General features: G+C 27.7%; 1 protein-coding gene across 2 annotated transcripts in view; it reads right to left on the bottom strand.

The window, feature by feature from the left end:
* Nucleotides 1-23,019, bottom strand: part of LOC136983401 (protein FAM13A-like) — a 121,407-nt gene that overhangs the window by 43,541 nt on the left and 54,847 nt on the right. For both annotated transcript variants that reach the window (XM_067280117.1, XM_067280116.1), the window contains exons 3-5: nucleotides 8,988-9,102; nucleotides 5,977-6,154; nucleotides 1,502-1,711 (exon numbers count right to left, since the gene is read on the bottom strand). In XM_067280117.1, coding sequence (XP_067136218.1) covers nucleotides 1,502-1,711; nucleotides 5,977-6,154; nucleotides 8,988-9,044 — 445 coding nt within the window. In that variant the 5' untranslated portion in view covers nucleotides 9,045-9,102. The remainder of the gene's footprint in view (nucleotides 1-1,501; nucleotides 1,712-5,976; nucleotides 6,155-8,987; nucleotides 9,103-23,019) is intronic.

The following is a 23,019-nucleotide window of genomic DNA, read 5'->3' as shown; positions in this document are numbered from 1 at the left end:
AAAGAAATGAGATCTAATACTCTCAAAATTTAATAAAATTTCATTGCAATGTTTTTTGGCTAATGAAAATTTTCAACTTTTGTAAAATAAAAGTGCAATTTGCAAATCTCTTAATTTTACTGTTATCTAATTTAACTCAATCTAAATTTTTCAATCTTAAAATATAAGTTAGTATTTTTAGAATTTTGTTTTAATGAACTCGTGTATTCATAAATTTATATATTCAATTTTTAGTAAATTTTTATGAAAAGAGATAGCATATAATCAATACAAAATTTTATAACTTTTAATGATGATAATCTATTTTGGTTTCAAGTTATCTATACTACAGTTCTTTTTTCAGTTAAAAATTTTATATTATAATGTTTGTAGTGCTGAATGAAACTACATTAGAAATAAGATTCTAACAGCCAGAAAATATAGATAAATCCATATTCAACTCTACTTAAAATTATCATCACCACCTATCTTATTCTTAGTTTCTCACTATCATCACAAATGTAACTTATAATTATAAATTTTCAATAATCATTTATGACATAAACAGATATTCTCTATAGAACAAAATCAGTTCTTACATATGATTGGGTTATATATTTTTGTGCTAGCTGAGTTTAAGTATTTTATCAATTTACTATTAAATCCTACTAACAATGAAAAACATGATTACAGTTCTCTTAATTATTGAAGGATTTATTAAACTCATATTTTACCAAAATAAAAATATTTTTCTGTTTCAATTAATTAAAGTTAAATAGTCATAAACTTAAAAGTTCTCCATTTAACATAGTAAACTACAATGCAACAGAAATTGAATTAGTATTTTGCTTTGACATTCATTATATTAAATCTTTTGTAATGTTTTGTTGTATTGTATTTCAATATTTTATATCTTTTTATTTATTAAAACATTATTTCTTATTGGACTTTCATTAACATTTTTATGTATCTGTTACTTACATTATTAATTGGAATTTTGTTGTTAAAATCATTTTTCATATTAATCTGTATTATCTTTGATTTCATTAATTTGAATTTTGGAAAGATAAAATTTATTTTAAAATTACTAAGAATTATTTTATGAAAAATTTTAAATAAATTTATTTCACAAAATTTTTTAATTATATATAATTTTATTGTAGTTTAAAAATAATTTGTAATATATTAGGGTATTAATAACTTCAAAATTATGCAGATCTTCTCATTATAATGAAAAAGCAGCATAAAAACTAGTCTTATTTGCCAAATTTGTATATGATTTCATTCTTGTTTTATTTATAATAATTATCTGAATTTCAAAATTTACTTTTGCTTTCAGAACATTTTTAACATCATGTGAATGCTATTGAAACTAAAAAATTATTATAAAATAAATGAATTATTTAAAAATTCTAAATAATTTCATTATATTATGGCTTGGGTTATTTAACATTCATATCAGGAATACAGCACAGGATTAGTGTACACATCAATCTTACAAAATATAAAATTTAAAACATACCACTTAAAGCAGTTGTAAAAGCAGGTTGCATAGATGATGGTATAACTGGATCAGCTAACTCTAATAGAAATAATTTCAACAAATTTGCTGTTAATAAAACATTTCCTTCAGTTTCAAGAGGAGCATCTCCTACTTGGTCAAAACAAGATTTCATATACTCTATTTGCCTTTGATTACATTCTGAATTAAATAATCTTCGTTCACTTAAACCTAATACAAATAAAATTCAATTACAATTTACTTGTTCATGTCTTATAAACAATTTACTAGTCTAAATAAAATTATACGATAAAAATTAATAAGCAATGTTGATAAATAAAATAACGTTTAAAATAAAAAAATTTTTGATAACTTCATAGTTAAAGGAAACTTAAAGAAATAAATTTAAAATAATTTCATTAAAATAAATCATTTTTATATAGCATAACTAAACTGTATAAAAACATTATATTTTTAGGTATTAGAAGTAATTAAAATTTGTAATATATCTCCTGATGTTAGAGCAGTATTAAGCTAAATTACAAACTTAATATTTAATAAGTGATTTATTGATTCATTTGCCATATTTATCTACTAGATTTTTTGAATTCACAGACCTTAAAATAACTATCTAGTAAATAAATAAATTACATATATAAGGTATACAAAAATAATTTCTTTATTTTTCAAGAAGCTGCAATATTTATTTAGTAAACAATATAATTTTTAAAAAATTTTAATTTCTAAAATATCCAAACTTCATTTAAATTTGTGATACTAAAATTCTAGAAAGCAAATTTACTTTCCTTAGAGATTTATTAAATTTTGTTTTTCCCCCCCCCTTCTATTTCTCAATACATTAATGTGAATTATAATTTGTTTTTGAATACTACTAAGATTTCCTAAGAATTATTTAATAAATGTAAAAATTTCTGCTTACAATAGCCGAACTCATGAAAATTCCTACTTTTCATTAAAAAAAATTTTGGAGATTAATTTGATGTTTCTTTGTTAATGGAAAAAATTTTTTGATAGTAGCAATCTTTCTAAAGTTTATGCCATTCAAAAACACAAAAGAATATTTCAGAAATTTCCAACGTTTTCAAAAAGTCAACTTTGTGCTAATTTGATTGTAAATACTATACGAACAGAAGCGATTATTCCTGGCAAATTACAACTTTATTTTACGGAAAGTTCTCAAAATTATTAATTTTATTTTTTTAATTCAACACTTAAAATTTTTTTTTAACTATAAACTTGTTCCTTGGCAATTTAAAAAAGTTCTTGCTGAATATTAAATATATGATGCATTTGAAATCATGACATCATCTTGACTATATATATCAGGGATGGCCAACATGTAGACTGCGGTCGACCGGTCGATTGCAAAGTAGCCCGTGAAGCTAAAGTTGAACAATTTGCTTTCACTTGAATTAATGTTTAAAAATCTTAATTCGATAATTTATTCTTACAATAATAGACTGTCTGTGCAACGTAGCCATACTGTTTGTATTTATCCCAATGAACAATGCAAATGAATGTTAACTTTTAAATTAATTGTAATTGCAACTCATGCGCATATAAATGGCAGTCACATAAAATGGTGCAAAATCGTGTGTCAGACAGTAACATGACAGCCCCTGGCTTCAATCCACTTGTTACTCCTTGTTTGTGCACTTGTATTTACTTTCAATTTCAGTTTTTTTATTTATTCATACAGTTAACAGAAGCAGGTATGTTAGTTTATTAATTATTAATATTTAATCCTATTATTTTAGAATGAATAAACCAAGTACAGGCCAAAAAAAATAAAAACTTATCATTATTTATTTATCATTATTAATTATTTATTAAAATATCTAGGAAAATTTTGAAAAATCTTAAAATTGTTTGTCCATATTCATAGTCGCCCACAGACTATATTTTACCAAAAAAGTAGCCCCTAAGGGATAAAAGTTTGGCCACACCTGATATATAGTTTAAAGAACTATGAAGTTTATTTTAAAATTTTAGAGCAGTAACTTCCATATTTTTAAAGCTTTTATCTACTTTAATCTAATATTTTACATAAACTTGCTTCTGAGCCAATATATATATATATAAAGCTTTTTTCAATAGTGATAAAATATTAATTGTTCTGGTAATTTCTTTCTGTATGATTATTACACATTAAGAAAATTTTTAACAATAAATAAATTTGTAATTGAATAGAACATAATAAAATAAGTTATTTAAAAAAATAAATAAATAGATAGGTATAAAATAAATCAAGTAAATATAAAATAGTTATTGGATATATAGACATGAAATTTACATGAGGTTCTTAAAAAAATTAATTCTTTAAAAGAAATCCCAATAATTTAAATCTTCGATAAGAGAGTAATTACTTTAATAAATAATAGCTTAATCAATTTAAATATGATTGATTATGCTTTAATTAAAAATATTAACTCACAAACCAAAGAGAAAGAAGAAAGTAAGACCTAGTAAAGAATGTATTTTTTTAAATAATGTAAGGCAATATAATATTCCAGTTAACGTAACTATCAACAAACCTAAATTAAAGTTTCTTAATTGAACTAGAAACACCAGTAACAAACTTTTTATTTCTTGTTATAAATATATCAAAAAATATTTTTCAGAATCATAGCTTAACCTTGGAAGTTTAACTATTTTTGTGGCTAAATATCCTCAAAAGTATTCTAAAAAACTGAAAGTTCTTAACTTCTAAAAAAATTATAGTTTTTTTTATAATTATTTTAATTAAGGAAATGGAAGAAATATGATGTATTTTTTATTTATTTCTTGTAAAATGAAAAATCTGGTTTGAAGACAGGTAAAAAATACAATTTTCATAATGTAAATTACTTTTTTCCTCAATTAATTTGCTGAACAATATAGAGAAAAATGAATACTATTCCAATAGAGAGGTCTGTTTATTGTAAATATAAAATGTTTTTCAAGCCTTCCTGATTCATTTTCAGATACAACCTGAAGATGAGTCAAGAAGACTTTTATAAAGTTTTACACATAAACAAACAGACCTCTAAATGTTTTAGAACATGTTTACTTTTCTATATATGTAATATGGGGTTGAAAGAAGCTAATTTATAATTATTTAAAAATCTTATTTTTTAAAACTATTTTTAATAATGAAAATTCATTATAATATGAATTTTCATTATTAAAGAACTTAAAAGTTTTTAATAAAAACTAGAAAATTAGTAATTGAATCTGTTCAAATAACAAAGCCTATTCTTTACATAATAATAATTTTTATTTATGTAATGAATTAGCAATAATTAATTTGAAATTAATTCATTATATATTTTCTTATTATCAAATATATTTTTGTTTTTAATTTGAAAAATAAAAAACAAAATGAAGATTGTTTTTGTGCTGTTTTAATTTTTGCTAATTATTAATCAAAAACAATCTAGTATAATTAAAGATTTAGTTTTTACATTTAATATTTCGTTATTAGTAAAATTATATATAGCTAAGCAAAATATTATGATAAAGCATGAGAGAAAGAGGGTGTGCGCGCACATGCACAATTGAAATTTTTTTTTGTATATACAAGAAAGTGATAATCCGTCTAGAGGATTTGAAACAGTTCTGTGAGTAACACTAGGTGTGATGAATTCAATCTAGAATTAAAATTATCATTTACAAAATACAAAATATTAGTATGTAGGTATTCAATATGTGATGATAAATCGATTATACATTTTCCACACACTTATGCAGTTATAGATAAATGGATTAAAAATTAATATTATTGTTTCAAAACTTTTCAGGTTAAAATTATAAATGAAATGATTATCTTCTTGTTAATTATTTCTTTATTATGTAAGTATTAAAAAAAACTATCATTGGCCCATCTATATATGGACAACGTATATTACAGAATGTTGAACATATTATATTATGATGATAATATTAATGTAAATTTAATAAATATATTTGAACAGAGTTTGTAGACTTATATGTGTAAAACAAATATATAAAATAATTAACAATTAATACTTTATTTTATTAGACATGCATCTTTGTTATATTTATAAGTGTTACACCTGTTTACACCAATACTTATGTTTTAAAATAAAATTATGAATACAGAAAGTACAATGGTATAAAAATATTATACCATGATTCTAATTTACATGACTTCCTCAAATTGAATTTTGGAAATTAAGTTTTCTTTAAAAGAATTTCTTAATTGTGTAAATAATTTATGACAAAACATTTTTCAAAGCTAAAAGAAATTAAAATGTCAACATATGAAGCTTATCAGTACTTATTCAATATAAAGATGATATGTAAACCTAACATAAAAATAGAAACAATCATGTTGACAATAAACATCTTTTACATAAAATTTATAGCATTAAAAAAGTTTAATTACAATTGAAAATTTAATCAAAAATTATATATTTAAAATAATTATTAGAAGAGAAAATTTAGAATTTTTCAAAATGTTAAACCAACTTTACCTTTCATTTCTATGAAAGTACATAGTCTATAAAGAACATAGGGTACCGCATGTTTACTTTTATCATTTTGTTCTTTCAAATCTTTTAATGATGATCCAAATATCTGATGCTGTAAATTAGACTTCTTTGAACATGGCTGATCCTGACTTCTTCCAGTTTCACAATCAGCATTCTGACTCTAAAAATTTTTTTTAAAGTAATATAAATAAATACTATGTTCTAAAAACTTTCTGATTGAAACAATGTTTAAACTAATGAGTTTAGTATGTTTATTAAAATAACAATATAAAATATCTATTTAATTCAAGAAATTTATTTCATATAATTTAAAGAACTATAATCTGTTACCTAAAGTAGAGAGAATCTTATTGCTAACAAGCAGGACTATTGTAACCAAGAACTTCACATTCTATAACATATTCATAACTTTGTTCTACTCCTGTTAATTACTTGTTACCAAGTAACTGATAATTGTTTTGTAATTAAGGCTTTTGAATTATCAATTACTAATAAAGTATGCTTAGTATGTATATAATATTTATTTAGATATTCATGTTAAAAAAATTGATGTGTATTCTTGAACAGTAGAATAGTAACAAGATTGCTTCAATATCATATGTAAACTGTAGCAACATCAGAACCACCACTCATTCATGAATATTAATGTATAAATATTCATGTTTGTATTATTATGATAAAAAATCAATATGAAAAGTATTGACTTGCAAAGAAATTAGTTAAAACCTTATTAACATAAATGATTGGCTTAATATTTGGCCAATATTGAATCCATTGTTTTCACAGTGATCAATATTACCAATGAAAATACAATCTTTAGTCAATGTTTCATTTCAATATCACAACAAATGCTTCCAATTTTAGTCAGTCTATATAATTAAATATTTTTAAAATTAACATTATTATTTTATTTTTAAATATATAAAGTTAATTTTTGAACTGAAAAAGTATTTATATTAAATTTATGAAAATCTGTATAAATAATTAAGTTATATAAATTACTGCATTATTTTAAAATAATTTCAATGTTTCTTTGAAATATAATCACTTTAAATTGTTTAATTACAGATTGCTCAATTAAGAATTACTTTGTCATTTGAGAGAAATTTTTTAACCTTTCTGAATATTTTTGTAAAATACAACTCTATACAAAGATATGTAAATAAAAGAAACTTTATTTTATTAAGAGAGGTCAAAAGACAAAGGACTAAATTCATTGACAGTATAACATAAGCAAGTATTCAATGTACATACTGTATATAATCACTAATTAACAAAAAACATGTAATTGTCAGTATTGTCAGAGCTCATTGCATCATCTGGAGAAGCAATATTCTACAGACTAATGGCATAGTCTTCTCTACATTTTTATGCCCCTTAAAATAAATGATGTAAACTCCACCATTGCTTGATACTTCAGCTACTATATTAATTTAATATAATATATTAAGTTGTACTAAGGAAAATATCTTATAAATACAAATAAACACTCACTAAACCCAATAACATTAAGCCAATACATCACCAACTGCTGTAAATAATCGGGCTAACTTTTGGATATAAACAATTAAAGATTAGAAAATAAATTTGGCACTTGAGATAGGCATTAGGCGCCATCTCTTATTAAAATTAATAATTTAAATAATTTAGATTAAACTGGAAGAAAAGAATCGGCCTGAAGTGGGACTCAAACCCGCAACTCCCGCGTACCGTGTTGTTGCGTTGCCAGTTACACTACCCGGACCCTCGTTCGACCTCCTCTTCCAAATTTATTTTCTAATTTTTAATCGTTTATATCCAAAAGTTAGCCCAATTATTTACGGCAGTTGGTGATGTATATCTTATAAAATTTGCAAATGTTATAACTCATGATTTGATACCCCTTTTTCTAAATCCCTCTTTTTCTTTTAAGTTACTGTAACAACACTACATATTTCCAACCAGCAATTCTTAAATTATTACATACTGAGGCCAAGTGTATTTTTCTAATATTTTATTAACTAATAAAACAAACTTAATAATTTAGCCAAAATGCTTCAACATAGATAAGCATTAATATAACATCAGTAATAAAAGTATCTGTTTATCATAAAACGGATTGTAAGTTTTTTAAAAATAGATAAGATTGCTTTGAATTGTAATTTTCTTAGATCATTAAATCATCTTTACAGACTTGTAGCGGTTCATATATCATCTGAAAACACTGCTCCATACAAAAATTATATACTATGAAACTTGCATGTATATTAAAATATGCAATCTGATTTTATTAATTTATTATTGTATATAATAAATTTATTTATACATATCGGCTTTTACATTGTAAATTAATTATGTTAACATATGTTAAATTCATATCTAAAAAGCTTCAAATATTTTAAAACTGATATTTTTTTAATCTAAACACTATTAGAATTCTTTCAAGATATATATTACAAAAGAAAACTTTGCTTTTTATCTTTCTTTAAAAATAAAAAATTATCATCTTTTTATTCAGATCTTTTTTACTTTCTTTACTCTGTTTGAAAATTGAATATACTAATAAATTATATCCCAATTTTTTTAAATAATTATTGAATGTCATTTAAAAGTACTTATAAAACTACTTTAGTGTTTTTAATTCATTAATATTAAATTTTAAAAAATTAATCTTGCATCTAATTGTTAATTGTCAAAATTATTGATAGAGAATACAATTAATCTATTAAGTCAGTTTTAAAATATTAAAAGTTAAACATTTTTTTATTATGCAACAATAAAAAAATCCATTTATATCTATTTGACACATTGATTATATAATTAAGAAATAAAACATGTAATCAAATTTTAATCACTACTCATTACTAAATTAAAAATTAAGGCACAAATTTTTTTTTAATAATATAAATTCACATACTTGATATCGATATATTCCATAACAATTTCTATTAAAACAATTTAAACTCAACTATCTTCAATTTTTTAATTACATAATTAAATTACTATACAGTTACCTCTGACAGAGTTGTCATTTCTATAACATTAACTTGAGCACAAGAAGGATTCCGCATTCTTTCCCATAAGCAGCTGACTAATCCTGATACTACAGCTGCAAGGGAATGTGGTACCCTAATAAAATAAGATATTTTAAAAAATTTTTAATTATTAATAACTAAATATATTTTATATAAATATAAAATACTTGTATGAATATAAGTAAACATAATAAGACCATTCATCAACTCAAGCACTTATCTTATACAAAGAAGCTGAAAAGAACAAAACTAAAGAATTAATTTATCATAGATACAGTTCAAAATTAGAATTAATCTAAAAGGACTACATCAAATTTTCATCATCAACCATTATTTTCATTTTTTTAAATACACTCTCATTGACAAAAAGTTATGCACCAGATAGAATTGTAAAACTTTGCATACATCTATCTCTCAGATAAGCATGTAAAAGATTAAAGTTGAGGTCTGACTGTATGCCAAATAATGCCAATAGTTTTAAAATTACTGCTCTATATCCTATAAAAATACAAAGGCTTGGGTGTTGATGTATATGAACACAGTGAGATACTTTCAATATACTGTAGAATCTTGCTTTAACAGATCACCTGGACTATCAAAAATCATCTGGACTATCAGTCATCATCTGTGATCTGATAATCCACTGTATCATGAATAAAATTTCCTGCATAAGCAGGAAAATATTCATTATTTGAAAAAATTTCCATTTTAACCCTCTTCATATAAGAAATACCAGTACTTGAAATTATTCAGTCTCTTGATATCTCCATCCTTTATTCTATAGAAACACACATTACAAGATCATATACAGCAGAATCCCATACAACAAGGGGGTATGTTCTGTATTATAAAAAATCGTGTTATCGAGACACGAATTATCAAACAATTTTATGCAAGTTTAAACTTATGCCTAGAAGTTGAAAATGTATACCTCTGGATGACAAAATTAGAATTTTGTATGAGTACAAGTCACAATTTTTTGGTCGTGTTATACGAATTCACATTATAGGAGAGGACATTATACATGAGTTCACTGTATTATGCCATACATGTGTACAACAAAGCTCACAAAAACTATATATACCGTAAGCACAAAAAAGAGGCAAAGTATATATACTCATTAGCACTTCACTTGACTTCATGATCTGTTTTGATGATGTATTCAATAGGTAGAAGAGCCACAACTGCTTGATATTGTAGTACTGTGGTCTACCAGCGTATACAGTTTGAAGATGGGGTAAGATGATAGTGAAGGACTGTACGAAAATAAAATAGATACGAACATGATAATGAGGAAAAAATTATATTTCCGAGGCTCTTTTACACGTTTTACACAGTTGACGAGGTGATCGATTCTCCCCCTTTTTTTCGGAACAAAGAGATCTCCTATACACAGCCCCTATCTACACGATTAACACTAACCTTACCCGACACAACAATGATCATGAACGTGTGGAATTGAAATTAGTACAATAATTTACAAGACGACAATTAGATGATCTCTTGGTGAACTTATGGTCACAGTTATATCAAAATCTTCTCATAACTGGCACTATAATTCAGTTCAGATCTTCCTTTTGGACAGCACAATAGCTTCACTGTCCTCATTCAAATTGTAAAGTCTTACCTCGTAGCGAATACCAAAAACGATAATAGGAAAGGTGGCTTCTAACTCTCCTAATCTTCCTTTACTCCAACCCTGGTACACAACGAAAAGCAGAGCACAAGATCCCCCAGACAAAAAAGTGTCCCTCACACGTGGTTGCAACATTTATATGCCCCACCATTGATGTCACGTGGTAACATATGTCAGCGAGAAAAGGGGCCAATCACAGGCTTGCACCACCACACCACAAGATGTGATACATAATGAACGAATATATGAACAACAAACTGATACGTAACAATAAAATGTAAATATATATATATTGACAATATTAACAACAATTAGTGATAATCACTACAATATTAACAATGTCATGTACAGATTGTTTGTCTAAGCAAAAACTCATCAGGAAGGCCTTCATGACTTGGAAAGACTCAATTGCCTTGCTAAATTTCAGCACTATACTAGGACAAGCATCAGAACATTCACTAAGTGGTTCTTCCTCAATCATATAAGTCTGCTGACTCTCTTCATACCATCCTTCAATTAAAATAAGATTCTACTATACTTGTTTGTAAATCTTCAAATACCAGACATGTCTGTGCAATGCCATCAAAGACATTACACACAGCTGACAAAATTTGAGAAATATTACATCATCAGGCTAAGAGAAATAGAATAGCCATTTCACCAAATTGCCTGCCATCTGGGCTGTTCTATCCTGACTATGAGGTGGTAGTATTCAAGTAATGGATATGTGAGCCTGCCTGCTGTGTATGTTTGCATACATAGCAAGCACAATGTCCCAGACAGAACAGCAATAGAAATGATCTGATCATGGCATAAGCACAAACAGTTGCAAAAGTATCTTTGTTCACTATGCAGAGACAGCTGAAAGCCTTGCTTGCTACAGAAACCTTGGCAAGCAACTAACAGGCAAATTTCTATGCATGGTGATAGCTATTATATCTTTCCTTTCGCACCTCAACATTCTTGACTTTGTTATCAGTGGTGTCATGATAGAGAAACATGGACTGCTATGGACTGATAGCATATCTTTAATAACAAATTTCAGTCTTGTTTGGGGGACAGATGATCACTATATTGGTATGGAGGACCACTAGTCATAGCTTCAATCTTACCTTTACTGTTCAACAGCACACTCCCCCATATTGGTATACTAGTCTGAGGTGCTATCGCATATGAAAGTTGATCACCCCTAGTACTGGTACAAGAGACATTGATAGCATAGTAACATGTTTAGGAAATCCTGCACCCTAATTTATTGTCTTTCATGGTATGATGGCAGGGACTACAAACAGCCTGGCTATAGACAGCTAGGGTTTTTCAGAAATGTCTCTAACATTGCCATACTTACTTGACTTGCCTGATCTCCAAATTTATTGCCCATTGAGTATTTGTGAGATCAGACAGGACTCCAGCTTCACCATCTACAAGAATGAGAGATCTACAATAGATCTACAGTTGTAGATCTATCATCATCTGTGGGCAAATCTATTGCAGGGTAGAATATGATGCTTGTAAGTCTCCATGTCTGACAGTATCACCACATATATCCTGGAAGAGGAGATCCTACAGGATACTAAAAATTTGTTTAAATTATACCATTTGTAGTGCTCCAACACTATTTGTATTATTGTTATCGTGTATCAGGTTCTGTTTTTTTTCCTTTTTATTTTCATTTTATACACCTTTTGTTGTTGTGAATCATATTTTGGATGTCACGCCAACGTGTCATGATTGGCTTGTAGCCAGGTTACGTTGTGGATCACGTGACCTTGGGTAAAAGGGGGTATAAAAGGTGAACTGTTACACAGGAGAAGGACCTTTTTTTTGGGTTTTCCTTGGAGTATGAGACATTCCATAAACCAGGAAGGACGGAGTCTTGGAGAAGAGATTGAAGGTAAGAGTTGCCACCATCTTGTGAAAAGGGTGACTGTTTGAACACGAAGTGAGAGAGAGAAATCCATCTCCATCGGCATCACGAGGACTAAGGAGGACAACTACTGTGTTGAATTGTAATATAGACTAGGAAGCATGTGTGTAGTGAGGCTTATTTTCAACAAACTGGAGCTCAACGATTGGCCCATGTGCAGATCAATTAATATATGGTGAAAGATATAGGCTATTGGATTAGAGTGAACAAAAGGGAAATAGCCCTCAACTGAATACAATCTCCTGTGTAACTATTGTAAATCACTAGTATATAAGTAATTAGTGTGTTTTAATTATAGAACTGTTCAATTTCTTTGTTACCGTTACCCTTGTAACCTTATTGTAGCTCACTCAGGTGGGTATGTTTGATGCTTTGTTATATAATACTAATATATTCTTTAACAAGAAATTGTGTGGTTCTTCTCTTATTTTTGTTGGCCTTTGTTTTTTCTCTTACCTCTCCCCATACAGTAATCTCACAGATCCACATTGCATCTACGACAGGATACTGTATCATCTTGGTTAAGAGAATCATTGTAAAAAGGCCCGGCATTTGTTGTTAAACTGCATAATTCCTTGTTTTTATTTTTTCTTTCTTTTCCCCCTACCTCTCGTTGTAATATACTCGTTATAATGGAGGAACAAGTAACCAGCGGCCCTCGATCAACCATTGTGATGGAAACCGGCAGTGTACTCATCGTGACGGGGTTCATGGGAATGATCCTGTTTCTCCAATGGGCTCACCGATGTGTTAGATATTAACAGATTCTTCAAAACTGTTGAGAATGTAGCAGATCTAGTGAACTGGGAAGAGTCCATAAAGATAACCGTGGTACAAGCTAGGTTGAAAGGTGAACTGTTAGGAGTCTTTTTTGATCTAAAGGAACAAGGTGTGGACAATTACGAAAAATTGAAAGAAGCGCTCGTAAAGTGCTTTAGTCATAAGGAACGTGAGCAAGATTGTTTCAGTTTAGTTTTAAGGGTAGCTCAGAAACGTGGGGAGAGAGTGTGCGAGTATGCGATCCAGGTGAAGTCACTGTTCTCTAAGGCAGTCACCCGAAACCCGAACCTAGAATTACTTAGGAATGATTCGGTAAGGGATAGTTTCATTAAGGGTTTAGTCCCAGAATTGTGGAAATCAGTCATGCAGTCATGATCAAAAACATTAGACAAAGCAATTGGGGTAGCTGAAAGTGAGGAGGAGATAGAGTGGTCATGTGGAAAGGGGATCCCATGCGGTGAGGTTTGTGTAACCACTACTGAGGAGGAGGAATTGAGTAAGAGGGATCAGAGGATTGATAAGATGAAATGACAAATCCAAAAGCTAAGTGAATCGGTGAATGCATTATGCAAGTTGGTAAGGGAGGAAAAAGGGAGAAAGGAGAATACACAGAAAGGGAGGAGGTGTTATTTGTGCAAGAAGTGGGGATACCTGGCAAGATTCTGCACTGACAAGGAAAATTTAAACCAGAAGACAGTCATGAGAAGGGTCAGGCTAATAACTGTTGTCTTCCTTTCACTCTGACCCAGGAAGTAAGCCTTACGAACCATGGTTTGCCTGTTGTTTTGATTAAAGTGTTGGGACGCGATATAAGGGGATTAGTAGATACAGGGGCTGAAAGAATGATGGCGATGGAGGAACTGGTGAGTTGGGCGAGGGCAAGGAATGAATGTTGTGTAATTGATAAGGAAGCATACATCAGAGGCATGTCGGGGAAGATCATCCATAGCAACAAGTCAATGGTAGTGAGGTAACCAAATGAGAGAACAAGTAATCAAGTACTCAATACTGCAGCCTCATATATTGCTCTAATAATGATTCAAATAAATATCATGGACTTAAATATATTGCAGAATTGTATCTCTTACTCTAATGCCTTGTACTTTGTATCCAAAATAAATTTTTTTTCCTATTTTTCATATACTCATATGTAGAATTCTCCGTAACTCAAACTGGCCATTTTTTGGTCCCTTCAAATTTGTTGATTGAGAGGTTTTACTGAATTTTAAAATGAACAAAAAATACTGGATTCATGACACAAAAGACATGAATTTGGAGAATTTATCATATCATTTTTTAATAAAGATATTAAAAAAGTTTTTTTATATATCTTCATTTTCAAAACAAACACCAAAAAAAGGTCCTAAAATTTAATTTTAATTTTTATATATATTTAAATATAAACATAATAAAATAGTAAATAAAGTTGAAACATTTTAAATGGCTATTGAACATTTTTGAATTTTTCTAGTAATCATAGTAATCATAACTTCTGGATTTTGTCCAGATTTTAAATTTGTTAAACAAGACTTAAAGCTATAATTAAAATAAAGACCAAATCTGCCCAAAAGGTATCACCATTATTTTTTGTGTTCCTTCAAAAAAGGCAAGATGGATGTAAGCAAGACATCTGATTTATGTCACCAGTTCCTTTTTACAAAAATTTTTATAATTTTAATTGGAAGTGTTTGTGTGTTTTAAAAGGACTTTTTAATAACCTTCTGGCGACAAGTAACCTAAAAAGGAAGGTCAGTCACCGAAAAGTGTTTTGTCTTGGAACACAAAAAATAATGGTGATCCCTTTTGGGCAGATTTGGTTTTTATTTTAATTATAAAAAATTCTCCATCAGACGAAAACTCACTGAAGATTTAAAGCATTATGTTATAGCTCAAAAAAAATATTGAAATGAGAGAGCACATGCTAGAATGTATGAATAATATGCTTATTGAATATGAACCAGTCTATTATTAAAATAAGAATTTAACTTGTGTTCAGACATTTCATGCCAGCCCAGACAAATATAATTATTATTTAAAGCTAAAAACAGTAGGTATAAAATACTACCAAACCAAAACAAAAAAAAATTAAACTATAGTATACAAAAAATTTCAATGCAATGATCAAGATGTATAAAATTTACATTAAGTAACAAAGATATTTTTCATTATAGCACAAAATTAAAGTATGACAATAGCTAAGTTTAACTAAGAAGAGATTGAAAGTGACAAGATATACCATAAGTAAGAGAAAAATGCCCTTCAAAAAGAAAGTTTGACTTTCTCATGGGACAGTACAGGTTTTGTTCTAAGCAATGTAATGTTCAAACCTTTGAAAAGTTCATTGTAAAATTATAAATTCATAACATGGAACTGATATTCAGTTAGTATTTGAATATCAGAATGTCTAAATATACAGATCTGAAGATGAGCATTAACACATATGAAAACATCAGTCTATAGTTTTAATAAATTGTACTAGAATTTAAGGTTTGTGAATATTGAAAAAGAATATTTTAATATATAATGAAAGATATACATAAAAATATGCTCTTTAATGATGCCAAACTTAGATTAAGAATAAACCAAACTGGTTTTTGGCATTAAAATGAAATGAGTAAATATGCATATTTACTCATTTCAAGATTGATAACTTGTTAATGTATTTTTAACCTAAAATTATAACATTTATGTCACATCTGTTCAATTTTATGTGAAAACTACATGCAATAATTTAAACAAGGCATTTGAAATTTGTTAAATTAACATACTTCTTAAAAATTGTAATTTGAATGATATACGCTTAACCTGAAGATGACATTTTAAAATATTGAAAGTACTGTACATAAACCTCACGAAACCCAATATATTTGTAATCCAGTGGTTGTTTGGTTGAAAGTACTTGTTTGTAATTAAAATTGCTTACTTGCAAAATTTTTAATGTCAAAAGACAGGTTTATTCTTAATGAAATATTTGCAAAAAATACATATTGCAGAAAATGTACCTAGTATAAAATTAAGAAATCCATATAGTAAGTATTTTTTGTACAACAAAAACAAAAAATTTTTAGATTAAATAATTAAATTTATACATACTGTGTGTGTTGTGTGTATATATATATAAACAATCTGACAAGTTAATAACATTAATTTTAATTTAGTTTATTTCAAAAATTTTTCATTTATAAATGCAGTCAGGAAGAACTTCACAATATATGCAAGAAATTAAAATGTGATTATTTTTGTTTAATTTTTATTTAGTATTAATAGTACTTGTTCCATTTGTTCTTCACTTGGAGATACTATAATATAACATACAAGTCTTCAAAAGCTTACATACACAAATTAAAACTAAACAACGTACACACAGTCTTCCAGCAAATAATATGTATTGGAATCAAATAAAAATGGAATGTTTTTGGCCTCTTTCAGAGGCCTGCATCAAGCATGAATTATTACAAAATGTTAGCAGTGATTCTAAATTTAAAACGTTCTTTACAATTATGTTCTTTTGACTTCAAGCTTGATACAGGCACCTGAAAGAGGCCAAAAATATTCTGTTTTTATTTGATTCCAATATGTATTTGCAGAAAGATTGGGTGTATGGCATTTAGTTTTAATTTACTGTAATATAGTATTCATAATATAAAAAAATGTTTCATTTTCATTTAATTTATCATACATACAAATTTTATAAATATATTGTAATACAATTCTTGATAATGTATGTAAAAAATAAATAAAAGAAAAAGGAACAAAATTAAAATATTTAATTGAATACAAAATATTTCTACAATCCATTTTTAGTACAACTGTAAAATGTTTATAAACATGCTTAACATAAACTTATTTCAATTCATTATTAAATAATAAATATTTATTACTGAATATTAATTAATATTAAATAATTATAAGAAAATAAATTCACATCTAGAAATCAACTCCAGCAAAAGTTTAATGAAAAACACGTTTTCATCCTAATTTGATGTCATCGTATGCTGTATAGTATTGAATGTTCTTTTTATTCAAATATGTTCTATTTTGAAATACTGTAGTGCTATGTGACTATGTTTTATTATTATTAATTTTTTCTTCATATGTCTTTAATGTTTTGTTTTTTTTCTTGTATCATGTTTTCTTGTACTGTACGATGTCACATGCACTTTCCCTTTTTTGTCCTGCTGCAACCTCTTCTCAGGTGTCACGTGAGAAGCCTTCTGATTAGTCCAGGGACGTGACATGTGAGAGAAGCCGACTTCCAGAGAGCGGGAAGTATAAATTAGCGAACATTCACAATTTGTGCTCTCTTGCTTTTTGGATTCTTCATGGATATTACCCGGGTGAGAAGTCAGCAAGAACCTCCAAGCTAGACCAGGAGATGATTTTCTAGACAAAAGGACTATCATCAATTCAAGTAGTACAATCAGTTTCTATTGAACTGAAATTGAGGAGTGGCAATGCAGGATATATGTCTTGTGCAGTGAATTATATCGAGATGCCAATAGAAGTATTAGTTTTGTGATTTTGAAGTACAAACATATACATCAAATGAAGCCCGATATTAAGCAAATATACACCCACAACTGCCATAAATGATTGGGCTAAATTTGGATATAATGATTATAAATTAGAAATGAATTTGGCACTAGAGTGAGGCATTAGGCATCATCTCATATTAAAATTAATAATTATAATATTTAATTAATTCATTTAGACCAAACTGAAAGAAAACAATCAGCTCAAAGTGGGACTCAAACCCGCAACTCCTTCTTTGGGCCAATTCTTTTCTTCCAGTTTAATCTAAATTACTGAATTAAATATTGTAATTGTTAATTTTAATACGAGATGGAGACTAACACCTCACTCTAGTGCCGAATTAATTTCTAATTTATAATCATTATATCCAGATTTTAGTGTTTCAAACGCATGTGTCCATGTCACATTCACAACTAATATATTATCATGAACTGCTAAGGGCTACTGTGTACATTAATGATGAAACTGAGGAAAGGGAAGTATGTATATAGTCTTGTAAATCCGTTAGTTTTAAGTCATGAGTTAGTTATATTGTGTAAATCGAGTTGTAGTAATTATCCCACTGTGTTATCATGCTGTTAGAATAAAGATTTTGTGCATGTATTATTGGTCGATGATTGAGTCCTTGTCACAATACCTTTTTTGATACTCCATGGATTTTGATCTACAGAAAACACTACAATACTCAACTGAGAAAAACCTATCAAATCAGGATGAAAACATTTTTGTTTCATTAAACTTTTGCTGGAGTTGATTTCTAAGGTGTAAATTTATTTTATGACATTCCCTCCAGTTTCTGTACTTTGTTACATTATAATGAATAATTATGTTTAAGATTAATAACTATCATTAAATTATAAAGAAACTTAAATTCATATTTTCAAAGTGAATATATTCATTGAAAAAAATGTTCATATTTGTCATCAAATTCAAATTAAAGATTAATATTTACTTATAACATTTGAGTACTGTAATTTTGAGTAGATAATTACAATATCATATACCTTGCAGAAAAGTTATAGATCAAAACAAATCCATTCCAGCATATACTATGCTATTCTGCAGCAACCACTGAAAGCATGACATTTACTGGTATACAGTTTAGAAGGTACCATTTCAAACAATAAAATTTAGTTTTTCTATTACACTTTGTTATATAATAAGTAAAATTAAAAAAAAAAAAAATACTGACACAATCTCTTAAAATTCATATCATTTGTTTTACTAAAATCCATCGTACGAAAACGAAGTAAGAGCAAATAAGTCCACTCTAATAACCCTTAAATATCTTCACAAATGTATTTATCCACAAACGTTTTTGGTCCCTTAGGACCTTCTTCAGGTGGGATTTAAGCAGAGAGCGACCCTACGAACTAAACTCCCCTACGTTTGTGGATAAATACATTTGCGAAGATATTTAAGGTTATTAGAGTGGACTTATCATTTGTTTTATCTAATAATAACAATCTCAGTCAAAATTAAGCAAAAAATCATTTTAATATCAATAATATTGTATAATATGAATTTGAGAATTGATTATACTGATCTTATTTGCCGTTGAGAACTAAGCTTAGTTCGAACACAGTCATTAGAAAAGCAAAATATGAAAAATGATTTATTTTCACATAATGAATTTGATTCTCAGTATCATTTCACAAAACAAGAATGGTGAAATGAGCAATCAAGAACCTGCAGCAAACATTAAAACAAGATGGCAACTGATAATAGAAACTGTCTCTATGCTTGCTTATAATACATCTCAAAGCCCAATGATATCAACACACTAAAATCCTTTTTGATATCTCAGTACGAATAGCTTTAGATAAAAACTAACGTTTTTGACCAAAACTTGGTCTTCGTCAGGCGTTGATCAGTATAAAATTCGAAACTGGAATTTGAACAATGTGTTTAAAATATATCAATGTGCCTGATGATATATTAATAAACCAACAAATGTCTAAATAATCGGACTATTATGTGGCCATATAATAGCCCAATTATTTAGGTGTTTGTTGGTTTATTATGCTTGCTTCATTTATTTATCAAAAAATTTCAAAATGCAATTATTATAATTACAAAAATAATTTGAAAGTATTTCTTTGCAGCAGCCATGTTAAATCTCTATCTCCAGAATTTATTGTTTCATTTAGTGGCAAATGTATCTTACTAGGAGAAACATTTATGTTAAAATGTGATTGCAATTTGCTTTCTAAATTGCAAATATCCTTTATGGCAAAAATTTGCCAGAAAGGATATTACTATCAACACAATATTCTAATTTCTGTATGAAGTATGCTTAAAATTAAGATATTAAAAATTATTTTCTATTTAATTTTTTTGAGTTTATTTTAACAATTATTATTAGTATTATCATTTATTTATCAAATAATCATAAACAAAAATGAAACTATATGTTAAAAATTTAACTCCTTGGCAACCAACTTGTTCAAATACAAAATGTACTTCCTATCTTAGTAAAGATTTGGTGGACTGTAATTGTTAAGCCAACTAATAGAATGCTAAAATTCTCTTTCGTTCATCTAACTACTGGTTAGAAATGTTACATAATGATTTATTTTACTATTGTCTTCTAATACTAAATGTATTACTTATTAATGTAAAATATTACCTAATGTCATTTTAATTAATATGAAACAAATTTCTGCTCTGCAGACTTTAAAAAAGGAAGCAAGTAAGCCAAAATTTAATGACATCATTAGTTTTGATTTCATCAGGAAAACAATAGAAAGTATTGCTTTTGCATATAATCAAAATAAAACATTACACAGTTACAACTATCATTTTAAATTTATGTACTATAATTATTTTTACTCAGCAAGATTCACTTTTATAGTAATGAAAAGAACAATAAGTTTATAGCTTAATAGAATGACAATTATCACATCATATCTCAATCATGAAAGTTCTTTGAAATGACATTATATTGATAGTGGATAATTACTGAAAACTTATCAGTTTTCAAGATACAAATTCAATAGGAATGTCTAATAACATGAATTAAAGCAGAATATACTGAAAATAAATGGAAAAAACTAACAGTGATGTATACATACATGTCTTTGGTGTTTTGGGAGATGAACATCTGCACCACACAGAATTTTTTCATGTATTCTAAAGATGCTCTTAGTGAAAAAGAAAAGAGAGAAAAGAAAAGTTTTGATGAGTTTATAATGACAATTTAATATTGACCTATAACTCCCTCCACTGCATAACCCACACTCCTTTTTAAATTGCATTTGAAATACACACAACCTATGGTTTATCTTCACAAAATTATGGTAATATTTCAATAGCACTTAAAATCCATAATTTCGACAATTTTCTTAGAATATGTCCCAATTACTCTTACAGCAATAATTATTCAAATAAATAATCATTAGATCAATTTATAAAATTGCAAGTATGGTAAAACATCAAATACTTTTTTAATGATGTTAATAACAAAAATAATAAAAACCAACTGTTTGTTGCAATTTACTTTTATCAATATCTAATATAAAGACAAAGTTACACAAACAAAATATGCCTCCAACTTAAAGAGAAAATAAATTATTTGATTTGATTACTACATAATCAAAAATGCAGGCATTTTCCACACTAATGCTCTCTGCCAGCCCCACTGCTGCCCCATTCAAGTTTAAAAGTAAACACAGTGTAAAAAAATATCACAAGCAATTCATCACTAAATGAAACTGAAAAACAGGCACCTCAGACTTAAATATGAGACCATGCAAATAGCAATTAGGTAGAAAATAAAATTTAATACTTTCCAATCCATCTAGCAAACAAAGCAATAATTACAGATAAGTCTTACTAGCCTTGTATGGCTTTGCAGTTACTACTTAAAAACATAACACAAATATTTTCAACTCACTTCTAAGGTTTTCTTCATTTAATACTTTGTATTAAGATATTTTACACTTAAAAAATCTTAATACAAACTATCAAGATTGAATGAAAAATATATTAGCATCAGAAATTAAGGATTGGCAGAGAGAAATTTAATACTTGCTCTTATTCAACTTTTTTTTTTCTTTCTTGAGCATTGTCACATGGTTCATGTGGTGTTATTGAGCAGTAGTTCACATATGGCAGCTCATTGCACAATATGTTGCTAATGGTTGTAAGTTATTGCATTTTTAAGATATCCTATCTACTTAAGTTAATTCTAAGCAAATCTTCAGCTGTGCAGATGACTCACCCAAATTTTTTATTGGCTGTTCTTACATCATAAAACAAAAATATTGCATAATTTTTCACATTTTGGATACCAATACATTGTTATTATAAAATAAATGCAGGTATAAAGCATTTCATTTTTTTACCCCAATGTTTGTCTTGTAACATTTTGTAGCTGTCCAAACTGTCACTCGATGCACTTGTTCTAAATAAAAATAATTTCAGAATTCATTTCTGAGAGTCAATAAGTACTGGCACAATCTTGTAACAATGTGAATTGTATATTGTGCGAATTTGCTTATATCATATTATGGTAGGTCTAGTACCATAATATGATATAAGTAAATTGTAAAAAAATGTTATTTGTGTGATATAATACAGACACACATATATATATTAGTATCTAAAGTTTCTCAAACAGGATCTCGAGATCCCAGCTGTTTTTTTTTTTTTAACCTGGGAAATTCTTCTCATCCCAGGAAACTCCTCAAATTTCTTAAAAGTTCACCTTTTTCTTTATGTTAAATTTGAGGAAATTGAGGAAATTTTGCAAATAGAAGTATAATTAACTCAAACTGTCAGAATACATATGTATTTATTAATTTTAAGCCTGCTTATTAGTTTTTAAAATTTTTGCTTGTTATAACATCTCACAGATTGTCAATAATCAATATATATTTCTGGCAAAACTCTGAAAATTCTTTACTTGTCAGAACCTGTAATATCTTGAATAATTGTGCCGATGCTGTCTTAATTTTAACTAAGCCCAGTAGCTGCAATAACTGCATTATGTCTGGTTGTGCAAATTGGGCAAGGATAGAAACGAGTACAAAGTTTACAAGTATAAAGTTTTTCTTTATAAACCTGATTATTAAAGCTAAACGAACTGCCGAATTATTCGGCTATAAGCTTGATACCACGTTTAAAGCAGCCAA

The sequence above is a fragment of the Centruroides vittatus genome, unplaced genomic scaffold, assembly GCF_030686945.1.
Source record: "Centruroides vittatus isolate TY-2023 unplaced genomic scaffold, ASM3068694v2 contig_882, whole genome shotgun sequence".
Classification (NCBI taxonomy): Eukaryota; Metazoa; Arthropoda; class Arachnida; order Scorpiones; family Buthidae; genus Centruroides; species Centruroides vittatus.
Note: the sequence above shows the minus strand (reverse complement) of the source record. Positions and strands in the feature narration are given on the sequence as shown.